At 38.3% G+C, this 24754-nt stretch overlaps 1 protein-coding gene across 1 annotated transcript in view; it reads right to left on the bottom strand.

Moving 5' to 3' along the window:
- The window catches only part of LOC134872422 (copine-9-like), a 70776-nt gene that overhangs the window by 29747 nt on the left and 16275 nt on the right, over positions 1 to 24754 (bottom strand). The window contains 5 exon segments of the mRNA XM_063895709.1: positions 14390 to 14466; positions 16440 to 16442; positions 16672 to 16711; positions 18435 to 18538; positions 22486 to 22532. Coding sequence (XP_063751779.1) covers positions 14390 to 14466; positions 16440 to 16442; positions 16672 to 16711; positions 18435 to 18538; positions 22486 to 22532 — 271 coding nt within the window.

Consider the following 24754-nt stretch of genomic DNA (forward strand, 5'->3'; position numbering starts at 1 on the left):
TTAAGTGAGCAATGTGATCTGCTATTTAGCTGCATTGTATTGGGATAGAATTCCAAATCGTGAAAATTGATGCGATCGAGTACTCAAGATAGAATTGATTGTTATAATTTGAAAATATGAATATACACTGTTAACACCTTGCGAAAATGTAGACAAACCTAGGAGTTTGTTTAGCAGCCTTTCCGACAAGCCCACCTGAAATGGTGCCAATGCATTCATTACGTTTTCCAGGTGTATAAGATATCATTATCTACACTTTGGTTCTAAAACTGTGTGTCTTAAATGGAGAACGTCAGCCAAGCATGCTGCAGGTCTCAGAGGGTTAAGAGCAGTTTATTACAACAGCACAACAATAACGTCTGTCATCAGCTAGTAGTTTGTGTCATTGAACTATTTTCAGTGGGAACAGCATCTGTCATCAGACTTCAGTCCCCGGCTCAAAGAACAGAGAGAAACAACAACATTTGTGCTTCTCAGAGGGTTATTGGGCGACATCCTTTGTTTCCACAGGCGACAGCTTCAGTGACGGATAACTGAAATTGTATGGCACAGTCACAGTGTATTCAGGCCTTGATATCTTCCTAACTCTTCTTAAAAACACAAACAAAAATCCCTACAACAAACATCAATGCATGTGCACACACTTATGTTAAATATAAATATTTGCCAGGATTTAAAAGCCACAGAACCACATTTAATAAATGGTGCCGAGGATGCACGTGAATTTTGGATCATTTGTAATTGAGTACATTCACTCAAGGACTGCACGTTAGTACAATTTGTACTATGAACAGTTTTTAAATTTTAAATTTTAATTGAGATTTTTTATATTGTCCATATAAACTCTACGGAAGCTGATTAGTGACACACCTTTAATTTTTGGATCCAACCAAAAATGATTTTAAAAAAAAGTGAAGTTCTGAGATAAAGATCTGAACTCACAAATATCTGAATTGTTCTCATATTCGGAGTTCATTCAAAGAATAATGACTTGTTTATAGGAACTGTAGTGCTTTTTTCTCACAATTTAAATTTCTCAAAAAATGAAGAAACAACATTTGTCCCTTTCCTCTTCAATAACGTATACTCTACTAGGTTTATGAGGAAAACATTGTAATTTTAACTTCACAATATTTATGTTATACATTAAGTTGCTACTCTGCAAATTTTGATATTAATATAATACAGTATACAAATTCACTAAAAGTAAATTCTATCTTATTATTATTGATTTAGCTAAAAGAAGGCAAATAAACGTATTCCAAACAATACAAACTGCGCCATAACAGTTCTGTAATATAATTAATATGAATCTCAAAGTGACTTTAATGTACGGTACATGAAGTATGTTGATAAACTATACTTGGATAAAAATGATTAACATTTGCAACAGAGTATTTTTTATTTAACATCTGGATATTGGAGTCTAAATTCATCATGAGTAGTTATTCTCTTTTATAGTTGCCCCTTTATTGAGGAAGTCATTTATTGTAACTTTCATTTTTTGCCTTGGGCCACAGTGTCGTCCAAATTCAACTTTTCGGAAACATTGGGGCCTAAAGCAAACCCAGAAGCTAGACCCAGTGTCCCCTGACCCTGAATATTTCAACTGTGTCCCAGTTTGGTGTCATGATAAAGCAGAATTCACAATAACAAGCTCCATCATGGGACTACTGACTTATCTAGCTTTCAAATGAAGAAAGACAAGAAAAAGTAAGAAAACTGACAAAACAGTGAGAGAAAAAAGGAGCATATTTAGGCAAAAGCTGATTTAGGAGACGATGAGGTTCGGAACGTGGTCATTCGGACCCACTCATCTCGTATTTCATGTTAAGTCGATGGACTGTTTAGCTCATGCTGCCTGCCGGCTGTAGCAGGCAGCCACAGTAAGAGAATAATTTATGAAAACATCTACAGTGTGTCCGACTGCACGCCTGCCAGCTAGCCCACCGGTTAGAACTACTGCACATACTCTGGAGTCCGAGCTCTGACTGCTCACTGTCAGCAGAATAATAACGACACGCTGATGAATATTAAAAAATCTAGCCTTTTCTGTTCCTCATCATGAAAAGTATATGCAACCACAGAGAGTTAGAGAAACCAAACCTGACTGATGTGTACTGTTTATTTTGCACACAATACCTATGCAAAGAAGCCTCAAAGGGAGGCAGCTGTGAGCTATTTCATAAGCTGTAAACAGCTCATGGGGAACACAACAGGCTGAGCTGCCATCTGCTATTAATGAAGTGAAAATGGAGTACAGTCTCTTGACAGAACACTGGTTGACCTTGAGGTCATAGCAAGCATTTGGAAAGTTCACAGAGTGCCATGCATGGGCATATTGCCACTTTTCCTTTTCTTTTTTGGGATTTAACCCAATAATGGTTTTCTCTGGCTCAGGTCAGGCTCTGTGACTCAGCTTTATCAAACATGTAGGTCTCAGCGTGCAAATATTTAATTCTGACCAAACAATGCAAAATGTGATTTCACTGGAAAATAAATAAATATATATATATATATATATATTTCTATCACTGTTTGATATATATTGTTTGGACGTATCAGATTTATTTTCCTTGGTTGTACTGTGACACAAATTTTCAGGTTCGGTAATATCAAAATTATGAAATAGCTCCACCCAATTGAACAACAGAGAAGGTTATATGGCACTTGATAACTATGGAAAGGGGATGTTTAAGAACCAGGTCTGTAAGTAGGAGTAGTGCAAAAGAAGAAAAGTATACTGACACAACTGGATAAATGAAAGCGAGGAAAAAATAAAACCAAAATGCTAAATTAAACTAAAGAAAAATAACACCAAACAAAAGTGACATCCAGCCTCATGGCAAGCTGCTAGACTCCTCTAGCGCTTACTGTAACTCTAGTGAATGGCATTTAACTTTCTCTCCTAAGTAGAATATACCACCTGGCCTTGAGCTTAACCAAGCTGGCATCCAAATCATACAGAATAAAGACCATACCTCTAATACAATATTGCTAAGTTACTGCTGATATCTTAATCTGTTTTAGTGCTATTTTATATATATACCAGTGAGCACAACTCAGATATCATTCACTTCAGAAATATCAAGCCCATCCCTGCTCAGAGGACATAACGAGGCACACCTCTTAGCACGTTCCTTGATAGCTGATCCACCATATAATACAAACAAAAAACACTTGACTGGAATTAATAATAAAGTACATAAACAACTTTGAACATCAGGGAACAGGGCTTAGTCAAGGAGAAAAAAGGCAACCTTTTCACAAAGTTAAAAAGTGCTTCAGTTCGGAAATAACTCAATTAAAAGAAAAGCAAATGCAAACTTCATGTTTTGACCCCAAAGGAGGGAAGAACATAACATTGCAAGATGGAAATGTAAAACCATGAGAAAACATATTCAGTATTCAGAAAAGCTTTATGACAAAGTAAGGTTTTAATGAGGGATAGATAGCAACATTATCTAGCAAGGCCAATTAGCGCTTTAAAAGTAATCAGCATAATTTCAAAAATCTGACAGTAAGTCAAAGAGTTTGTAATTCCCCATTATAGAACTGACCAGACACGTCACCAGATCATCCAAAAGCTAAAAGAAAGTTAATTTCTTCCTATTATTATTCAGTGCAAGAGTTGCTCTTGCATCAAGTTGCAAAAATGGATGGATGGATGAACTCACTGCTACTTCCTGTCTCACTAATGAGGCAAAAGCTAAAGATCAACGGTCTCACCTTGGATTTCTCCTTCAGTTTATACCACATTCTCCCTGTGCTTACCCCCAAACCACTAAACTAATTTCTTATGCATTTTATTCAGTCTGCGCAATTCCCTCTATCACAGTTACTCCCAACTCAGTTATCTGTTTGTTGCCCTCTATTTCCAGGGCCTCTGTCGAACCAATTATGAACTGCTTGTCTGAAAGTATAATTGCTATATCTTCATTGTCAGATTGAGTCTTCAGAGTTAGAACGGGGGCATTTCATCATATTCAGAAAGAGAAAGCCAACCCTAACTTACTAGTTTTAAACCTCCCTATATTTGCAGGGCTCTTTTGTTGCTGTGTCCACCATTTTCTTAGTTTCCCCATGGCTAAGTGCTTACAATGTGGCACCTGGTTGCTAAGTCTAGAACTGACCCGTACACAGAAGATTAAGAAAGACTGCAACTTCTTTCTAGCCATCAAATAAGGCACAAGGCCCCCACAACACTCCCTGGCCGCTGTATAGTCACTGCCAAATGCTCGTAATACTAGAATGGGTTAAATGCATGGTCTGAATTTCACTGTGTAATTAAAAATTCAAAGTTTATTTGAAATGAATCCTCCATTTAAAAGGTGGTTGAATGGGAAAATTGTACCTATTATGCTGTTGAAAAATGTAAGTTTGAGTTAAAATTAAAGAAACAAATATTACTTTATATTAGTACATGAGCATTTAACTGGTTTGTTCATAGAAGCAGCAAGTGTGGATAGGCACATGGAGCTCTGTTCAATAAACAGACTTGCAATTACATGTCTGGGCTCAACCAACTTGCTAGACCAACACTATTGGGGCTGGAGTCCTGATTGTCACTATGAATATCTGCTGAGAGGAACGTCATCAGTTCACTAGAGGAAGACATGGTTGAGATGTGTTATACATCCTGATAAAGGCTTTATACATGTGGCTTACATTAAACGTCGAATGCCACAGAGGGACACTTTAGGTTGTAAAATGTTTGGGAATCTAGGTGACGTGTTTAGCCACTAGCCAGCACAGACGAACACACAAACTCAACTTCAAATCCACAACTTGTTAGCAATAGCCACCTAGCTTCATCATGGTAGCTGTTTGGCTAACAAGACAAAACAACTAACCCTAATCTTTCCATAAATACATTACAGACTCCTTACAGTAATAGAAAGATAAAGTAACATTTCCTCTCTCTTATAATTCCCGAGCACCTGGGTCCATGACACTCAGATCAGCTGTCAATCTTGACATCCAACCTTGTAGTTTCGGATGACTTATTAAAACCAAATGTTGTATCTGCTAAACAGGAGGGATTTACAACCTACACTACAGTCAGCCACCAGGGTCAATCTTAAACCATCAATCTTTAAAAACATTCTGTAGTTGGAATTAGTCAGTGCTTAAAGTGGATGTTAAATTAAGCAAACTGTTTGGGAGTTCATAATGTTTAGTTTCAACTGAACATGTTTCCCCACGCCTTACAGAGAATACTTATTCAGCAAGCGGCCAATAATCACCAATGTCATGTATAATTAGGACCTCAAAAAAACAGTCGAACAAAAGCTAACCTCCATTGGGAAACTAGTCTTACCATTTGGGAGATGTCTGACAGAATTGTGACTATGAGACTGATAACTGAAAAAGAAGGATTCAAGGATTATAAGAATAATCGGACAAATTATTATTTTTTATTTCAGTATCTGAACTTTATGCCGTTTCATGTTTGTGCAAATAAAAATAGAAGCTGGCGACATTGTGCTATAAACTGACACCTATCCCTGCACTACAAATCCAAGTTGGCTGGCTTCAATATCTTGCTCCATGTGTCAACCAATCATGTTTTATTTATCCATTCCTGGTCCCTTTCCCCCTCTTGCTCAGTTCGGTCTACAAAATGGAAGAAAAAGTACTCTTGCTGTTAGCCAATCCTCAGTGCAGTTAAACATCATAATTAGATACATAAGGGATAATGCAGCCATTTTGTAGCCTTGTTGCTAAGATAAGATGCTATGTACACTACATGTTACTGAGTCACTTTGCAAGAGGCAATATGCAGCCATTCCATACATTGCTTGTGTACAACAAGTAGTACCATTTATAATTAACATTATCACTTATTTTTAGCGATGCTCTTCATTTGTTTCAGATTCCTTTCTTGAGGAAATACACCATACAAATATTGTGTGACAGAGAGGGAGGGAGAAAAAGCAAGGGACACACATTGACATATTTATATGTTTCTGTTGTCAGAGTATGAAATAAATTGTGACTCACAGATACAATGTTGCCCAGAAGTCATTACTGACTGCCAAGTCATTATTTAACAATCAGGACATTGTCAGAGAAAATAAAGAATAGCACAGGTTATTGACAGCAGCTGGGGTTGGCTATAGCGACATTTAAGGGTTAGTCATTCAGTAAAGCCATTAGGGATCAGTGTCTAATTTAAATGAGCTGCAAATGTGTGTTTCCTGTATGCTTGTAACAACGGATTATGAATCTGACCGCTGAAATAGAAAAGTGGACATTAAACAGCTTGACAGCCAGAGTGCAGCACTTAAAAGAGGGAATATTATTATGCTAATTTTCTGGTTCATATTTGTATTTTGTGCTATCGGTAGATGTTCAATTGCCTTAATGTTAAAAAAGTGATTTATGTTTTTCATATTGCCTGCCCCTGAATCGAGATCACAGTCTGCTATGTATGGTTAGCAGGCTGGCTCTTTTGTGATTCGTCAACCCCTTAGAGATGTGTCAAGAATGTCCCACTTCCTTAGCCCATCAGCTACAATTTGTTTAGCGATGGCCATTAGAAGTGCAACAAAGTGGTGTCACTAATGTATGTTATGGAAGTAAACAAAGGAGTCAAATGGAGCTGTTTCAGGCAGGAGGGAGTGTGTGGGAGAGAAACTCTCTCTGGAAGGAACACAGGGATTTTAAACTTTGCAGACCATTTACATGCACACAAAACCTAAATACAGTAACAAACTAAAGTAAAGGTAAACCAAAAACCATGATAGTTCCTCTTAAAGCACTTTTAACTTTTAATCTTGATAGGTTATGGCTATTATTTTAAAATTTGATTTGACCAAATCAAATTTAAAAAGGCCAAAACAGAGAAGCATAACAATATAAGATGACATTGTATTTTGATTTCAAAAAGCAAAATGACACCATTAGGATGTTTTCTCGCTCCATTTGCAAAAGCTTTCTCATCCCTTATTGTCATCCAAAAACTAAATCATTCTACACCAGATCCTTTGTTGTCTCAACAAGCGGTGTTGCTAACAGATTGGACGTGTCGTCTGTATCTGTGACTGTTACAGAAAAACATTGTCACATTATTTGCCAAGACCCTCAAAGCTGGCAAGCGTGAAACTAGCTCTGAGCTAATTTGTGCTTGCTCAAGCTTTGGTTTACAAGATAAAGTAACATCTAATTCATGCCAAGTGGAAGATACACAGTTGTAAATCTCTGAGCTGATTCATGTGCGAGGTGGATTTATTTCAATGCGACATTGAAACTGATAAATGAATAGTTTCATCATTTTGTTCAAGGTGGCATTTGCTGAGACTGAACTCAAAGAGGTGCTTTGGAGGTTTAGCATTTCAACGCTGACAAGGATAACTATATTTCCTAATCTTATTAGCAGCAAGGGCAAGATTAAATGTCATATATTAGATTTTTGAAGCTGATAAGATTTTAAAATTCCCTGCAGAAGAAGAGCAGCGCCAGTATTTTGTCTTGGTGCCTGTCACTGCAGCAGGCCAGATGAGACCTGAACCGCCACACCAGATGGCAGGTGACGGTTCTGTGGGACGCAGACCACAGGGGACAGGCAATGATGCCACTGGTGTGTGTGTGTGTGTGTGTGTGTGTGTGTGTGTGTGTGTGTGTGTGTGTGTGTGTGTGTGTGTGTGTGTGTGTGTGTGTGCGCGCGTGCGCGCGCGCGTGCGTGAGAGAGATAAATAATTAAAGAGAAAGAGACAGAAAGAGCCTGAGTCTTGCTGTAGGGATGAGCATTTTGGTTTAATAAATTATCTCTAAACTACTCAAATGTCACATGCAATTCATGACCTTTAAACATCCGTAACTTTTCTACATAGCTTGTATAATAGATAGCTGATAGCGAAAAGCGAACTTAATGATTTTGATACCGTTTTAAACCTTAAATGGTTGTGAGCTAGACTTTTCACTTGAAACCACAGATGTCAATAAGGGAAAGTCAAAGAGTCACTATAGTCATTAGGATTTATCCTCTGCAGACTCTAAATGTCTCTCCCAAATGTGTGCTAATCTATGCTGCAAAGATATTGTACAATATTTAACTTTGACTTGTATACTGTACATAAAAATCACAAGGGTCATCGTCTCTCTACTACGAACCATGTTCTAATGGTGCGTTCCTTTTGTACAAGGAAGTCGGAAATCAGAGCAGGGAACGATGTTACAGCCGAGCTAGCTACAAGTTCTAGCCAGGTAATCTTTGTTTGTGTAAATTATTAAAAAATTAGAAATGTCAAATGGTTTTGCCTTATAATTATTAACACTGCAGCAACATATCTAAAGATATCATGCAAATATAGCAAATAAATAGTGGTTTAACAGCTCTTTAAGTTGATGCAAGAAGCAGCCATGAAACACGCCATCAATATAGCAGATGCCACTTTCTACCATATAAATAGTCACTTCTACCAGTGTGTTTCTAACTGCCTGTATTTATTAGTATGTGGAACAGGAAATTACACCGCCTACAGATGTCATCTCCAGCTCAGTAACATATCTTCCACTCTTTGCTACATCTCACACAGTAAAAAAAACCATCTTACTTTCTGTGTGGCTGACAGGTCTGTTTTCTACCAAAAGTTTGAGTTAGGAAACTATATATGAGTGCTGGTCTTTGTCCATCAGCTAGCAAAAGCCATCCCGCCCAACTGGCCCCAATTACACACACTGCCCTGTGACACACTGCGCCGACAGGTCTCGCAGCAAAACCAAGACAGGTGTAATTTCATGACACAGGCTGCTCCGCTGTTATACACCCAGCCACCATTTCTAAGGACAGCTCATTTAATCCACTGCCCACCTCATCAATCTTCATCTGGGCGACTGGCAGCATTGTTAATAGATTGGCTTTATTTTTTTCAGATTACATTCACAAATGGGTGATTTGTCTGCTTGCTTGTCAACCGTAACTAGTGTGGATGCAGCTAGTGTGGATGATTGCAAACATTGTGTGTATAGCGGGTTATATATCTGGAGAAATCTCTTCCAGTTTAAAAATACCTCTGGTATGTGGTCGTATATCCCGCCGAGCTCCACCTATATATTTTTCAAAAGGGTGTATTTTGGATCATAATTTTTATGCTTTTGCCGCCTCGGCTAATAGCCCCCCTGGGTTACCATGGCAACACACAGGTAAGTGGAAAGGACTGCTTAGTTCGCCACGCAGCATGAAGCCCATTTCTAAAACTGTTGACCTATAAAAGCATACACCCACCACCGCGAGGAGGCTACCGGAGCCATATATGTTTCGGACTCTTTGTGTGTGTGTGTGTGTGTGTGTGTGTGTGTGTGTGTGTGTGTGTGTGTGTGTGTGTGTGTGTGTGTGTGTGTGTGTGTGTGTGTGTGTGTGTGTGTGTGTGTGTGTGTGTGTGTGTGTGTGTGTGTGTGTGTGTGTGTGTGTGTGTGTGTGAACAATCAATAACCCAAGTTTTTTTTTATATACAGGGTCTGTGCTTTGCTGTTTTATGTAGGCCCTATCTGTGTGAATGTGTCTCAAGCTTACCTTACAAGTCTTCCTAATGACTTCCCACACCCCATATAGAAGACTCTGCAGTTTGTTAAGTCAACACAAATCTGTCTTTTTCTTCCAAGCATCCATCTTTCTTTTTCTATCTTACCGACTCACTTTTCCCAGCTTCATCATCCACTCCTGTCCTGCCTCTTCTCTTCAATCGTTAGCACCTTTACAATCTCCCAGTTTTAGGTGAATTAAATTCCCTTTTTAGCTCTCCATCCGCTCCCTTTTCCTTTGTGTACTGAGTTGTCTGTCACCCTTCACAAACCCCCCTTTCACTTTGTATCCCCCCTTTTAACTCCCTTCATCTTCCCTCGTTTCTCCCCCTGGGCTTTGCCATGTCTGATCTATCAGAAGCTCCAGACAGCTGTCTATTCCCTGCAGGCAGCCATCAGAGACACTGACCATATGGGAGGAATAGTGATTGCGCTCTTCTGGTCTTTTATTGTGATGTTTTCCTTTTTTATTTTTAGCCCCTTCTTCGGAACACTTTTCTTGTTTAGTCGTTCCCTTCAGCTCCTTTTATTTCGGTTTTCGCTGAATCGCTCAGGCCGTCAAGAGCCACACTGCTCAGCTTGTGGAGGAAAGGGGAAGGGGGGTGGGGGGGAAGTTAGTATTTTTGTGACAAAACCACGGACACAAGGTGTATGAAGGGATCATTAGGGAATACAATGACAGTTGTGTATATCTAGCTCTGTTGTTTTGCTTGTTTGGGCTGTTGTTGTTTTTTTAAATACAAAAGGGTTATCTTATCTTATTAGAGAATTCAGGCCACATGCTATTTTTGTCCGTGACATTTTAGTTTTTTTCTATGTGTGGCAGAGAACATCTGAGATAAAAACAAAAAGCGTTTTGGGGGAATTATAGGAAAAGGGAGTCAGTTTGATATTGTTGGTAGTACATTTCAGCAAAGTACAATGCAGGTTCAGGAAATGTAGTGTTGTTTGGAGTTATTTTTAAATCCGAATGATAAAATGGCTATGTATGGGGTAAAAGGGGTGGAAACCAGTTCCCTATTTTAGTAGGTTCACTACACTGCTTGCATTAGCATAATGTCTAGCCAAAACAGGAAGTTTCTGTAAAGACACTAAAGTAACAGAAGCAAAAGTTAGCAACTAGCTAGCAAACTTAATTCAACACTTAGCAGCCATTTTTTTTTTTAAATTCCAATGATTTGGTTATTCTTTTCAAAATTGATAGAAAATATTTATATGGAGAAAAAAAAGAATCCAGTTTTTTATATGACGTGCAAAGTCAACACCATACATGTTTATAAATGATAGCAAGTACTTCCATTTGAGGTAACACAGCTGAATGGCAACCTCATTTATTTCTGTTTGTTTGTTCTAAGTGGTCCTTGAGTTGTCAGCAGAATTCTGGATTATAGGACATTTTTGATGTTAGAATAACATGCTTGTTGGAATCTGACTTCAGCATTCTGTAAGTACTTTTCTACAAGCATGTGTTCTCTGAAAGATATATCAGGGGTGTTTTCTGTGCAGTGTTGGAGAATCCCCCTTCTATGTGCCTTTAATATCCATTGTCCCCCATTAATCACAGAATAAGTCATTATAAAAATCCTTCAGACAGAGGTCTTATTATTTGGAACCTAACTCTCTTATGTCACTTTTCTCATTTCTCTCCTCAAGGTGAATAACAGATACAATGGAAACATGATTAATCAAACGGAACAGATGGCAGGTTTGTGATGAGTGTGATTAATTGTCCCAGTCTTTAAGAGTCAGTTTGATTGGAAATAGTGAGGCATAATTATATAAGTATTTTCTAGGTTGCAAACATTTGTGTTTGTGTGTCTGAGAGTTACAATAAGATGTGGTAACGGCTTATTTTTATGTGAGGTTTAATGGATGTATTTGCATCTGTCGTGCATGACAATTGTGATAATTATTCCAAAAATTACCTCAGCACTCTTCCCCTCTCTCCACGATCCATTTTCCCCTCCTACTTTGCCAAGAACAGTGGCATTTGGGTCGTCAGACCATAACGGGCTGAATATTTGGTTTGTCTGAGCATGATAAGCCTTCGAAAACATGTCAATAGTTCTACTGGCAGGGGACATCTGCAGGGCCATAAAACTGGCCCCTAGCCGCATGGACTCATCACCAGTCCAGCTAAGGTCAGGGGCAGTGATTCATTTACTGTACTCCCATTCCAGAAGGAAACTCTACAAACTCATGCATTCTTGCTATTGACAGAGTTTTAATTATACAAGTATGAGTTTAGAGGCAGTCCTGTTGCTGTTGGTTGAGCTAAACCTCCAAAGAAGATTAAGGGAGAGCAAATTAGCTAACTTTGGAGTCATGGGAGTAGAACAAAATCTGAACTAAAATTACAACTTTTTCCCCAGAAGTTGAAACTTCTTACAAGGGACTTATGCAGTGGACGTAGATGGATCAGTTCTCTTACAATGAACTTGGTTTTCAATTGAAGTATCAAACTTTGGTAAAGTGACAAAAGAGACAACTGACAAGGAAGCAATCTCGCTCTGCTGAGGATAAATGATAAATGTGGTTGAAGCTCTTTAAAAAGTAGACTTTATATCGGCAAACATGGCTCTAAGAATGGCAATGTTTCCTCTTTTGGTGAATTGGCCAAACATGTTTTATCTAGAGTGGAATATCTTTAAAACTATTGATTGTATTGCTATTAAATGTTCTATACACATGCATGTGCCCCATTACTTTAATGATGATCGCCGGACTCCTCTCGGCACCACCAGCAGGTCAAAGTTTTCACCTCTCTACAATATCTTAATATCTGCAAGATGACCACCAAGAAATGCACTGCACTATTTTATAAGCACTTTTCTAGTTTTTTTTCTAGGTTTCAACTAGGTCTAGGTTACAAAGGACACCTCGGCATGTTGAATGCAGGGTCTAGGGATCAAACAACTGACCTTTATATTGGTGGAAGACCTATATGTGTAAACAACTGCTCCAACTCCTGAGCCACAACTGCGTTAACGTTAAGACTTGTGAAATGTCTGAAAAGTTTTGGAATGGAGACTGTCAAGCTAAGACTAAAAGTTGATTTTTGAAAGTGATCAACAGAAAATGTTTTGCAACTTTTGATATAATTGAGCAGAAAATAAGAAAACATGCCAAACACTTACCAACCTAAATGTGTGCTTTGCGCTTTTCTCTGTTTGATTTAGTTGTAGACCGAGTTCTTGTTAGTAAGACAAAGTTGACATTTAAAAAATTTGATTCTGGGAAAATGGAAGCATGCCTTTCTGACATTTTATAAATCATAAAAGATAAACGAATAAAAACACGTATTGCAGCCCCAGGAAAAGCAGAAGGCCTTCTTACTCAGTGTTAGAAAAGGGGCTATCTAACAAAGATACTTTGTAAGCTTTTTAGCGCTTACAGTAGCTTACACGTTTGGTTACCTTGACAGCTTTAGTTTTCTTTAGAAGTGTCACAGGTGGTGGTGACCATCTGAAGGCGTACATCTCAACACTACCCGGAACACTTCAGAAGAAGGCAAAGCTGCAGCTGAAACTGCCAAGGTAAACGTTAAAGAACGCTAGCCTCTGAACAACTCACAAATGAAGACTTGCTCTTTGACATAATTCATTGAAGATAAACAAATTAAATTATCATTTTTCTGCCTATAGAATTCAATCTTCAATCTTTTACAAACCATTTATTATGCTCAATACAAAGCAGGAGGATTCAGTGTGTGAGTGAGGTGATAAAGTACTGAAATATATCAGGATACTGTAAATGATCATTCAAAATTCACTTTAAGAAAAATGTTATTCTTCCTTCTTATAAAACGAGGGGGTCAGGACAAATTCACTGTAGATCTGTTTATTTTTACTGCAAGGAACTATAAACAAAAAACAAAACAAAACAACCAATACATTTCTGCAGCTTTTACTCATGATACAGGCGTTTATACAACTCCTGATGCTCTTGCAGGGTATTTTGACTGCAAATGTTCCTATTGTATTATGTTAGAGAGGACAAATTATGTTAATTTTTAGGGTAATTTTGCCTCCTATACTGCCTGTGCTTCAGTACTTCTTTTCACCCTCTGTCTGAAACCAGAGCACATTCTGCTCTGATTTGTTAGCTGGCGGATTCTGTTGTGATTGGTCAACCACATGGAGAAATCCTACCCCTTATCCTATCATGTACAATGTATTAGAGCGCTAGGCAAAGAAATGCAAGTGTATCATTGTGATGTCACTTTGTTATGGAAGAGAACAAAGGAGTCCAATGGATGTGTTTCAGGCTGAGAGGGAGTGTGTGGGAGAGAAACTCCCTCTGGAGGGATTTTTTTCCTTTGCAGACCATTTACATGAAAAAGAAACACACACTACGGGAAAGGGAAAACCCCAGAAAGCACACAAGGGCCTCTTTATAGATCATTGATTTATAACACCCCCATTTTATAAAGCAAAACGTATTCCGTATGTGTCAGTCTCCAAAGTAATCCTTCACAACAAAACATTGTGACACTTTTCTTGTGCCTCTCATTCACTTTTTGTTCCCCAAAGATAAATGAAAAAACCAAATTTCATCTTCAACAAATACAGACCAATGTGCAATGATGCAACAGGCTGATCTGCCCTGTCACACTCTGATCTGACAATATAACGGATTAGTCTATTTAAACTTGGTGAGTCTATGCACATTGCATTAGTGGGATGACTCATATATAGTGCTGTTTTCCAACACAGCCATCAATAAATATGGGACCAAAGACGGAGGGGAACTCATTTCAGTTTCATTTGGCCGCTGCCATTTCTGTCACGAATATGATTCAACAACCAGAATAACAAATAGGACATTGATACAAAAGTGTGGGTAGAATGTTAGGGGGACTTACGAGAGAGTTCTCTCGAGCCGTCCTCCTGTGGAGCCGATGATTTCTCCAAGGGTACAGAACGTCTGGCCCAGAAAATCCTTACATGGGGAAAAAAAAAGAAGGGAGAATTAATTGCATGACAGGGCTTGGGTATATAGGCTGTCCAAGAGAGAAGTACCATGAATATGATCTGTTGATAACTTAAAGAGCAGTGTAAGGTTGCTGTAATCATACCTCCTGTTCATAATGACCTTTATGTATACCGGCCTACGACTTTTTTGATGTAAGTGTCATTCATTGAAAAATATATCTCATTGATTTAGTGAGGCTAATAGGATGTTTGAGCAGTCCGTAGGTCATTTCAGACACATCAGCACTACTGCGCTCTGAAACCTATTATTTCTGACGGCTTGCAGCATGTCACTATAGCTTTTTTGGCTGTGTTGAGCCAAGGTTGCGCGCAAGGCTGCACACTGTCACAAATACCAGCATGGTCAATACAAACAATGCAACCGGCCTGGCACAGAAGGCAAAATGGAAGGAAAACTAGTAGTTTGTGTACCCTGTACATTGTACAGTGTACAACATAACCTTAGGTAACCTCAGGAGGAAACATGCAGTTTTGTTAAGTCGTTTCCAACCAAGTAAGCATTTCAAGTAACAGGTACTCTGATAGTAGGCATGAAAAAATATATGCGTATCCTAAATCAAGTCTTTTTCTAGACTGTGGCCTAAGTCCTACTATAAGTTTCCACAATTTCACTTTGTTTGCTCTTTTCTCCCCAACTTTCCAGAACAATTTAAATTGCTTATTTTCATCACTTACAGACATTTAATACTGAATTAGTTTCAAGTGCTCTAGTGTTTCCATGCTGATTAGTGGTAAAGGATAGAAACACACAGAGGTAATTCAGTTTAAAAATGCCTAATTAATTCATTTAAATACGACTTCATCCAAAGCCATATTAGCGTCAGATAAACTTTTATGGATTTCTTGATGCTCAGTACTGACAGCAGGAACTATCACAGCAAACCAAGAAAATCTGGACAAAACATGAACTTTACCGTTAACCCTGCTCAAAGCAGCCATGGAGCAACGGAGCCCAAATATAGCAGTTTGCTTAGTTTCTTACACGTTCCCTTTACATTTTTACAACACATTATAAAGTAAGCACCGGGGAAACCACCCATTCAAACACACTAACATTAACCTTATTAATTCACATATTTCTTAATTATTGAAGCTTTCATTAACAGGTTATCCCTATGGATAATAGGATCAACAGTGGTTATGAAAGCCCATAAATAGTAATAGGATATTTCAAAGTTATTAAAGTTCAATTAAAGTCTAATCTCATTTTATTGAAGTGTCACTTAAAAGTAAGGGTTTAATTCCACCAGCATGCATTCACCCAACTAGGTCATGCCCAGGAAGTCCTAGTGGGCTATATTATTAAGGTGTTTGTTGACTTTTTAAAAGTAGCTGACATGGTAAGGTACGGTAGAAAATAAAGCCTTTTCCTCTACGATCAGCATTTTGAAGTTAACAACAAGCCTGTGAGAGAAAAAAAATATATATATGGAAACTTAAAAAGGCAAAGATGACATGACACAATAAAGACTCCTGCACAGAAACAAGGGCAGAGCACTATGTGTTGATGTTTGTCGCGTGTAGGCGAGTGAGTGTAGGTGCGAGTCCCACAAACAGTGTTTGTAGCTCATGTAAAAGTCCCAGAGAGCAAAATCTGATGCATTATACCTTGTCAAACAACAACATCTGCTATCACTTTGATGTCGGGTTCTGAAAGATGCTTTACCTGAGCGATGATATGAAATGCAGACAGACAAAATGAAGAACAAGACTACGTGGGAGGTTTACCAGGTGAGAGCTGTTGGTGTTTGTCCTTGATGGAATGAGATGAAAGAATAGGAGTACAATAAAAAAACACAGAAACATACTGTAACAAGTCTTAACAGGGGACAATGACATATATTAGAAAATAAAACATGAAATGAATGGATGTTCTTAAAATACAATGAGGATAGAACAATCTAGATATGCAACACTGACCTTCTGCTCTCCCACGAGTCGATATGTAAAGAAGAAGAACAAAGCCTTAGTCACAAGACAGATTTAGATTACACTTAATACTTAACAGATGTAGTCATGCTAAGTCATCATAAGAGGCAGACATCTTTCCCTGTAAATTAGCTTTAACTATGTGAGTAACGCTGAATACAATTAAGGGCTGATGAAAGTGCTCAGGTCTGACTCACATTTAATTTGGGTTTTACATACTTACGTGTTTGGAAATGTTGCAGCTTCTGGAATCCACATTGTACCTTTGAGAAACAAATAGGAGAATTAAAGAGATTTAGTGCAACTACCTGCAGTGGTCCTCTGTAAAAAATGTAGTCGTTTGCTTCAAAAAGGTGAGGGTTAACTTCATTGATATATTTTTTTATTTCTGTCTTCCATTATAACATTACTTGGTAAAAATGATGCGACTGTTCTGTAGTAAGTAATCCTAGTAGTACTACTTTTATCTCATTGAGTATTTGTATCTGTTGACTGAATGGGAGAGGTTGATGAAATGTTGTCTCAATTCAACTACTTTAATCTAGTTATAGCTACCAAAAAATGTTGCATTCAGGAATCACCTTGTTTTTTTGTTTGACTTTGGGGTTTAACAATATACCTGTAATGATTATAAGCATGATTTTAAACCACTACATATTCATGATTGAGCCACAGTAATTATCTAATTATATTGTGCACAAAATAAACACACAACCTAGCATAATTAATTTGGCCAAAAAAGACGGACTGCGAAATAAACAAAAATGAATGATTTTATTTTTCAAATGTTTCATTTAATCACTAATATCATTAAAGTGAATCCTTTTAACCTTGTAGTTGAAATTGATATCAAGACAGCCCTACTTAGCACTGAGCCATAATAAAGCTAAGCTAGCTAGCTAGCTAGTTACCTACATTGTCTGTTTGTTAAGCTACTTTTTCGTTTATTTCTGAACAAACAGAAAAGACAGGCAGGTTTGAAGTATGTTGGAAGGCAAGTTTGCCAAAACTGTGTTGACCAACGGAAAGAAATGTAACAAGAGTTTAGCCTAAAATATCACTTTAAAAGGTTGCAAGACCCATGTGAGGTAGTCTGTAGGCTATCTAGATGCTAAGCTAATGGACTCCCAGTTCTAGCTTCATTATTACACTGTGAGAAAATAGTTGTGTAATTCTAGCAAAAAATCAGGCAACACTGTTTTGAATGATTGAGGAATATGCTTAACATATTCCAAGTTACTTGTGTAGCACTGTTTTTCATAAGCAAAACTTTTTGCCATTTTTATTTTTTTGAAATCTGACTGACCTAAAAGAGCCAAGAACAAAGTAATATCTGAGAGTTCTGCTATTTTCAAATTATTTTGTTGTATCTGGGTTGTTTCGCTGGGCTTATTTGGGGATTGAAAATAGGGAATTACCTTTAGAAGCAGAAGGAATGCTCAGAGGTATGAATTATGAACAACAAAAACATAATAGAATCATCACAAACAATGTTCCTCTATTTTAATGTGCAAACTGTATATCAGCTCCAGCCCTACAGACACCGCTGAGTAATAAAATCACATTCCTGTCCTTTTGTTAAAGCCATAGAGGCATGTAAGTGATCTTTCACTGTTATCGATTAAGGATAACAGGCAGGTGAACTGAACCAAATAGCCAAGTAGGTATACAGGCATTCATTTAATCAGAGAGGCTATCAAGCAACCTTCGCAAGTAACCTTTTTTTAAATCTCCTTCCATGATTAGACCCCCAAGATTTAATCTTAGGCGTCATTAGCCTGTTCATTTACCCCAATCGGGCAGAATGAGCTTTTCATTAAACTGAAGACCTGCTGAGAGAGAATTTATTCCAATTTGATCAAAGGCATTGCTATTTTTGGTTTGTTGCTATGAACCCACGTTGAAGTATGAGAATGAACCAAGTTTAGAAACAATGAATTCAGATGTATTCAGAAAAAGTGAATGAAATGCTGTCAGGCTACTTACACATCAAACCTTAGATTTTGTTTTTCCTCAAAAAAGAAATCCAGGACGAACTTCCTGACGAAATCTGGATTCCGAGTGTTATCGATTACTTCTGTCCTGCCAAACTAGAACAAATTTAAAGAAAGGGATAATTGGTGTTAACGGCATCAGTCTCATCTCAACAAATATTATCAAGTCCACATCAAGTGAAACACAGAAAGGAAAGAAGTGAATAAAAATTCTTGAGATTCAACAGCAACCCATATTACCATTGTAATATTTCACATAGAATTGGAATCCATAAATATGAAACTCATTTCAAGGCACTGTAACACACTGAGATTCATTGTACTATGTGCTAAATTGTGTGTCCCTGGAGAAATCAGACAGCTAAATTCGAGCTACATTTGACCAAGGTCCAGCCTCCCTCCTGCGCCAGGCCGTCTCTCTATCTCCCTTACAATCACACCGGTAATCCCCCCGGTGGACGCCAGACTCGCCTACGCGCCCCGGCCCGACAGCCCCATGTAATGAGCTATTGATCTCGGCACTGCCTCTCCGCAGCCTCAACAACTTGATTTGTGTCTTTAGTGCTCAGCGCACATAATCCATGCTATCAACTGCGTCCCCAGCCTAGCCATTACCAAGGCCATGCAGGGGAGTTTAGTGGACCACAGACCCTACCTGCCGTATCGACCCGAAAGGAAACTGCCCTGATAGTTCTTTGTTGTTTTTCTATTTTTGGGTTGAAGGCCTAAGGTTTACAATCTCACTCAGGGGTGATTGGTTAATATGAGCATGGGGCATGGGCGAAGGTTAGGGAATACTTACAGGGAAGTTGGTTTTTGCTGTCCTTGATGAAGCAGTTTAATTGGAAACACAATATCGTAATGCAGTGATGAGGTATTTTTGTAGGCCGACCCAGAAGTTAACATCAAAAGAGCAATGTGATTTTTCCAATTGAATTTTGGGTATATTAATAATTTGCTAAACAAGCATTTATGATACGTATTTGTAGCAGGATAATCTCCACATATCAACACACCTTTTTAATTTTTCAAGTGTATCATCAATCAACTGAAGTAGCATTAGAATATAAGCAAACTATATCACAGTGGCATGCCTGCTCATCAACCTTGCGATGCTAAAGCCAGACTCGTCTCATTTAGTCACTTGTTAGTGAAGTATATCTTGTAGCGATGTTTGTGAAGATGATGAAGAAGTCTCTGGAGACACCAGCTTGTATATAATAAGGTTTATTACAACAGCATAGTATCAGACACCAACACGGGCGATGCGGGGTTCCCAGAGCCAATTGTGGAAGTCCCCCCGAAATCTCTTTGTGCATGCAATTCATAGGAGAAATGTGGGTGTGTGACCAAATGCGATGTTCTATAAGAATGTGTACCCAAATAAGGTGATCTATGCGTTCGTACACCATGTCTTGCGCGTACCCAAATAAGGTGAGATATACGTTGATCTTTTTCTTACTCATCCCTGGAGTCCTTCTGACATATTCCAGAGTTTTGTTATACAACACCCTGTTGTACAGCATCACTCTCTGCACTCTCTATGACCTCAGAGAGTAACTAACTGTATATGAACTGATTTAACTAACTGTATGTATGAACAGATTTAATACACCACATTAGCAACTGCTGATTTCACGACACATAAACTTCTTACATTTTGCAGTGTGGTCATTTCTGATGGATTGTTGCAGAACAAAACATAAACAAATCTTCAGCCTGTCTTAACCTGAGACCTGACTTCAGGCTTCTGGCCACGAACACGTTCAAAAAACCATTGCCTTTGATACAAGGGAACCAAAAAGTTGTAAAATGCTACCTCATTTTGGGGTATTGGGACTCATTCCTGCACACTACTCTATTGTTGGTTTTAATTAAGCTATGTAAATGGTTCTGTCACAAATACAATGTAGGTATTTATTTTCACCTATTGGTATTCTACACAGAGTTTGAGTTGCTTAGTTAACATTAGGAAAGAAACATTCATCAACATAATAACAACAGCAGTGAATAAAAGGAAGATTTGGGTTTAAAGTTGTTCCGATGTGTGTTTGTGAACAGTTGTTGTGCAGTGGCTTGTAAAATATTTGCATTCATTGTGTTTGTGGAAAATTAAATGGGGTTTATGCTGAACTTGGCACTTTGTGTTTTGCATCATGACCTTGGTATAGAGAACTCAACACATGAGAATAACCCACATTAAGATGAATTCAAGCTCAGAAAATATCAAAAGATGTGTGACGGTGTACTACTAATTATGTGGTTGTTTTTCAAGACAGTTTATAGACATCCACTTTTTAAATGTTTGCCCTACCAAAGCGGAAAGAACAAAGCTCTTCAAGAATATTGTTGGTTTCATGGCATAAAGTAGTTTGAGAAAACATGTTTTCAGGGCCTTTAAAGCTGAAAAGATCCACTTGAAATAATCCGACTAGGTGACACCAACAAGATCCACAGCAAAAATCATCCATGTGCTTTGGCAAAAGAAATCTAGGTACCATTGACTCCTGTCTCAGAAGATATGTTATTGTTTGGAGCACTCTATACTCTGACAGAGGAGGTTAAAATGAGATATATTTAGCATTCACGCTAATAAGCTATTATAGATGTTGTTCTGTAACTTATCAGTATAAACATGGTTCCCTCTTGGTTTGCTGACGGTCAATAAGTTTATTATTGCTTATTCAATCGCACGGACTCCAATGAAATAAATACATTTAACCACAGCATAGTTTCTAAGCTAGTGTGACCAGGCCTTTACTGTAGTTTTGGAGCATGTAATCACACAGACAGAAATGTGTAGTACTCCATGGGCCAGGATTTGTGGGAGCCTGTAAGTGAAGATCAAATCCATTGGCTCAGACAAATGGAACTTCTTGTGATTTAGTGCACAGCCTAATGCAAGTGAAACAGCGAATGGCAAAAATGGAAACCCAAAAAGAGAAAACCTTACAAAGAAAAGCAAGAAGACACTCAAGAATGGTTTGCTACATCATGTTACACATTCAGGATTAGAGAGATTTGATAAGACACATGCTTCTGACATGCTTTTCTAGTTTATTCAGAATTTAAATGATTTGTCACTCAAAGAATACATTTCATCCACATATTATATATAAAGTTTTGCCATAATGTTTTTGCCATAATGCAAAAACATTATGGCAAAAAACAAGGATTTGTCAGGTTTTCATTTAAGCATAATTATGGGCTCATGGTGTGCTTGACAGAGAGATGTTTACTCTCCTGATTGCAGTTCAGTTCATGCAGTGTTTCTGATTAAGCCCTGTCGCATTGAATAAAATAGGTTGTGAGCTATCTTGAAGTGAGAGGATCAGCAGGTGGCAAAGCCGTCACTGACACATCAAGGTTGACTTTGAATTTGCAAATGGGTAAATACACCGATAAGCCAGAATGTCATCGGCAAATAATAAGAGGGGAAATAGGGACAAGGGATGACAAGCAAGCGTGGGGCCTAAGAGGTGCAAATATGTCTGTGTGTCAAGGAGATGGGAAGAAAAAAGAAAAACTGAAGATATTCATAGAGACAGTAATGAATGGAAAGTCCCAAAAGGCCAAGCCATGAAAAAGAGTGACAGAGGGCGAGGAGGAAGGAAGTCTCGAGGAGCAGAGGGAACATATTTGATGAGACCAAAAAGGAATCTCCTTTCTTTTTTCTCCCAAATCAAAAAACTTTATATAAGAAACCATATTAATGAGATCCATTTTATTTATTTATTCCTTAACCTCTACTATTAATTCATCAGTTCAGGTCAGGTATATTCAACTTTTTTCCATTTCAGACGGTGGTTACACTTCTCTGGGCAAGTGGAGAGGTTGACATTTTTAATTTTCTTCAATAATGTTCCCTGAGTTTGCAGTGAGTTACCTCTTGAATTCATCTTAATAACCTCCTCAACTCAGCCTTGACTGAAACTCACTAGCATTAGGGAAAACTTTTGAAATTAATAATACCCAAAAGAGAAACTGGCAGACAGGTAGACACAAAAATTTGAAATTTTAGAGAAAAGGTTTGCTCAACTCACCTCCCTCCATTCTTTGGTTCCAACACCCTGCAAATACAACACGACCACTGGAAGGAGGAGAGAAGCCGAAAGGGAAGCATGAGGAACAGAAGAAAAACGAAAAACATTATTCACTTTCTTATAATTAGTCCACAAAGTTGGTTAATGTCGGCACCTGGGGCCCCTGACAGTTATAGCAGGGCTAAGGTAACAAATAAATGACAACCATTTTCATTAGATCTGACAGCTAAAAGCAAAGTCAATACTTCTTTGATAGAAAACATCATTAGAATGAAAAACAGGATTTAAAGCATCTTTAATCATAGTGAAGATAGTCACCTAATATACATGTATGGCAAACAGGGCAAAGTTACAATGAAAAGACACTGAAAGAATATGTTTTATAACATAATATGTTTGTTTTTTTGGGGAGCCCATTCTAAATGTTCTGCCTGGAATGCCTGCAAAAACAAAGCAGGGAGTAATCAATCTCTGCATTCTCAGCCTTGGAGACGCTGTCAACACCTTCCGCTAGGCATCTCCCTCGCTATCAATATTTTAAATTAAAAAAGGGCAGGATAAATATGTATAAGGCATTATTTATAGGAAAAAATGTTTGGTGTCATTGCTGACTTTCCCTTTGAAGAAGAATGACAGAAACATTGTAGCAAGTGCCCAAGATCCATAGCAGCCATAGTAATTATGACTCCTGTCTGTCTGGACAGGTGATGGTATTATAGACAAATGGCAAGCTTTAACACATCATTAAACAGATAACATTATTGTGTGGGCTGTTCCCAAGGGCAGTTACAAATATTGGATTTTTTTGTTTCATTTGAAGGATTTGTATTTGACCACCCTGGCAGCATGGCTCCACAAATGGCATTGTTGGCCTATAGAAAACCATCTAACAGTTTCTTTACCGGAATAAAATATCTTAACTGTAGATAACTTTACAATAGATGGCATTCATAAAAGCATCAACAGAACTTTTGGTTTAATATTAATTTGATATTAAAATAAAATAATATACATATATATATATATATATATATATATATATATATGTATATACAGTGGGGCAAAAAAGTATTTAGTCAGCCACCAATTGTGCAAGTTCTCCCATTTAAAAAGATGAGAGAGGCCTGTACTTTTCATCATAGGTATACCTCAACTATGAGAGACAGAATGAGAAAACAAAATCCAGGAAATCACATTGTCTGATTTTTAAAGAATTTATGTTCAAATGATTGTGGAAAATAAGTATTTGGTCAATAACAAAAGTTCATCTCAATACTTTGTTAAATACCCTTTGTTGGCAATGACAGAGGTCAAACGTTTTCTGTAAGTCTTCACAAGGTTTTCACACACTGTTGCTGGTATTTTGGCCCATTCCTCCATGCAGATCTCCTCTAAAGCGGTGATGTTTTGGGGCTGTCGCTGGGCAACACAGACTTTCAACTCCCTCCAAAGATTTTCTAAGGGGTTGAGATCTGGAGACTAGCTAGGCCACTCCAGGACCTTGAAATGCTTCTTACGAAGCCACTCCTTCGTTGCCCTGGCGGTGTGTTTGGGATCATTGTCATGCTGAAAGACCCAGCCACGCTTCATCTTCAGTGCCCTTGCTGATGGAAGGAGGTTTTCACTCAAAATCTCACGATACATGGCCCCATTCATTCTTTCCTTTACACGGATCAGTCGTCCTGGTCCCTTTGCAGAAGAACAGCCCCAAAGCATGATGTTTCCACCCCCATGCTTCACAGTAGGTATGGTGTTCTTTGGATGCAACTCTGCATTCTTTCTCCTCCAAACACGACGAGTTGAGTTTTTACCAAAAAGTTCTATTTTGGTTTCTTCTGACCATATGACATTCTCCCAATCCTCTTCTGGATCATCCAAATGCCCTCTAGCAAACTTCAGACGGGCCTGGACATGTACTGGCTTAAGCAGGGGGACACGTCTGGAACTGCAGGATTTCAGTCCCTGGCGGCGTAGTGTGTTACTGATGGTAGCCTCTGTTACTTTGGTCCCAGCTCTCTGCAGGTCATTCACTAGGTCCCCCCGTGTGGTTCTGGGAATTTTGCTTACCGTTTTGGTGATCATTTTGACCCCACGGGGTGAGATCTTGCGTGGAGCCCCAGATCGAGGGAGATTAGCAGTGGTCTTGTATGTCTTCCATTTTCTAATAATTGCTCCCACAGTTGATTTCTTCACACCAAGCTGCTTACCTATTGCAGATTCAGTTTTCCCAGCCTGGTGCAGGTCTACAATTTTGTCTCTGGTCTCCTTT

This window comes from Eleginops maclovinus, chromosome 1 (assembly GCF_036324505.1).
Source record: "Eleginops maclovinus isolate JMC-PN-2008 ecotype Puerto Natales chromosome 1, JC_Emac_rtc_rv5, whole genome shotgun sequence".
NCBI classification, from domain to species: domain Eukaryota; kingdom Metazoa; phylum Chordata; class Actinopteri; order Perciformes; family Eleginopidae; genus Eleginops; species Eleginops maclovinus.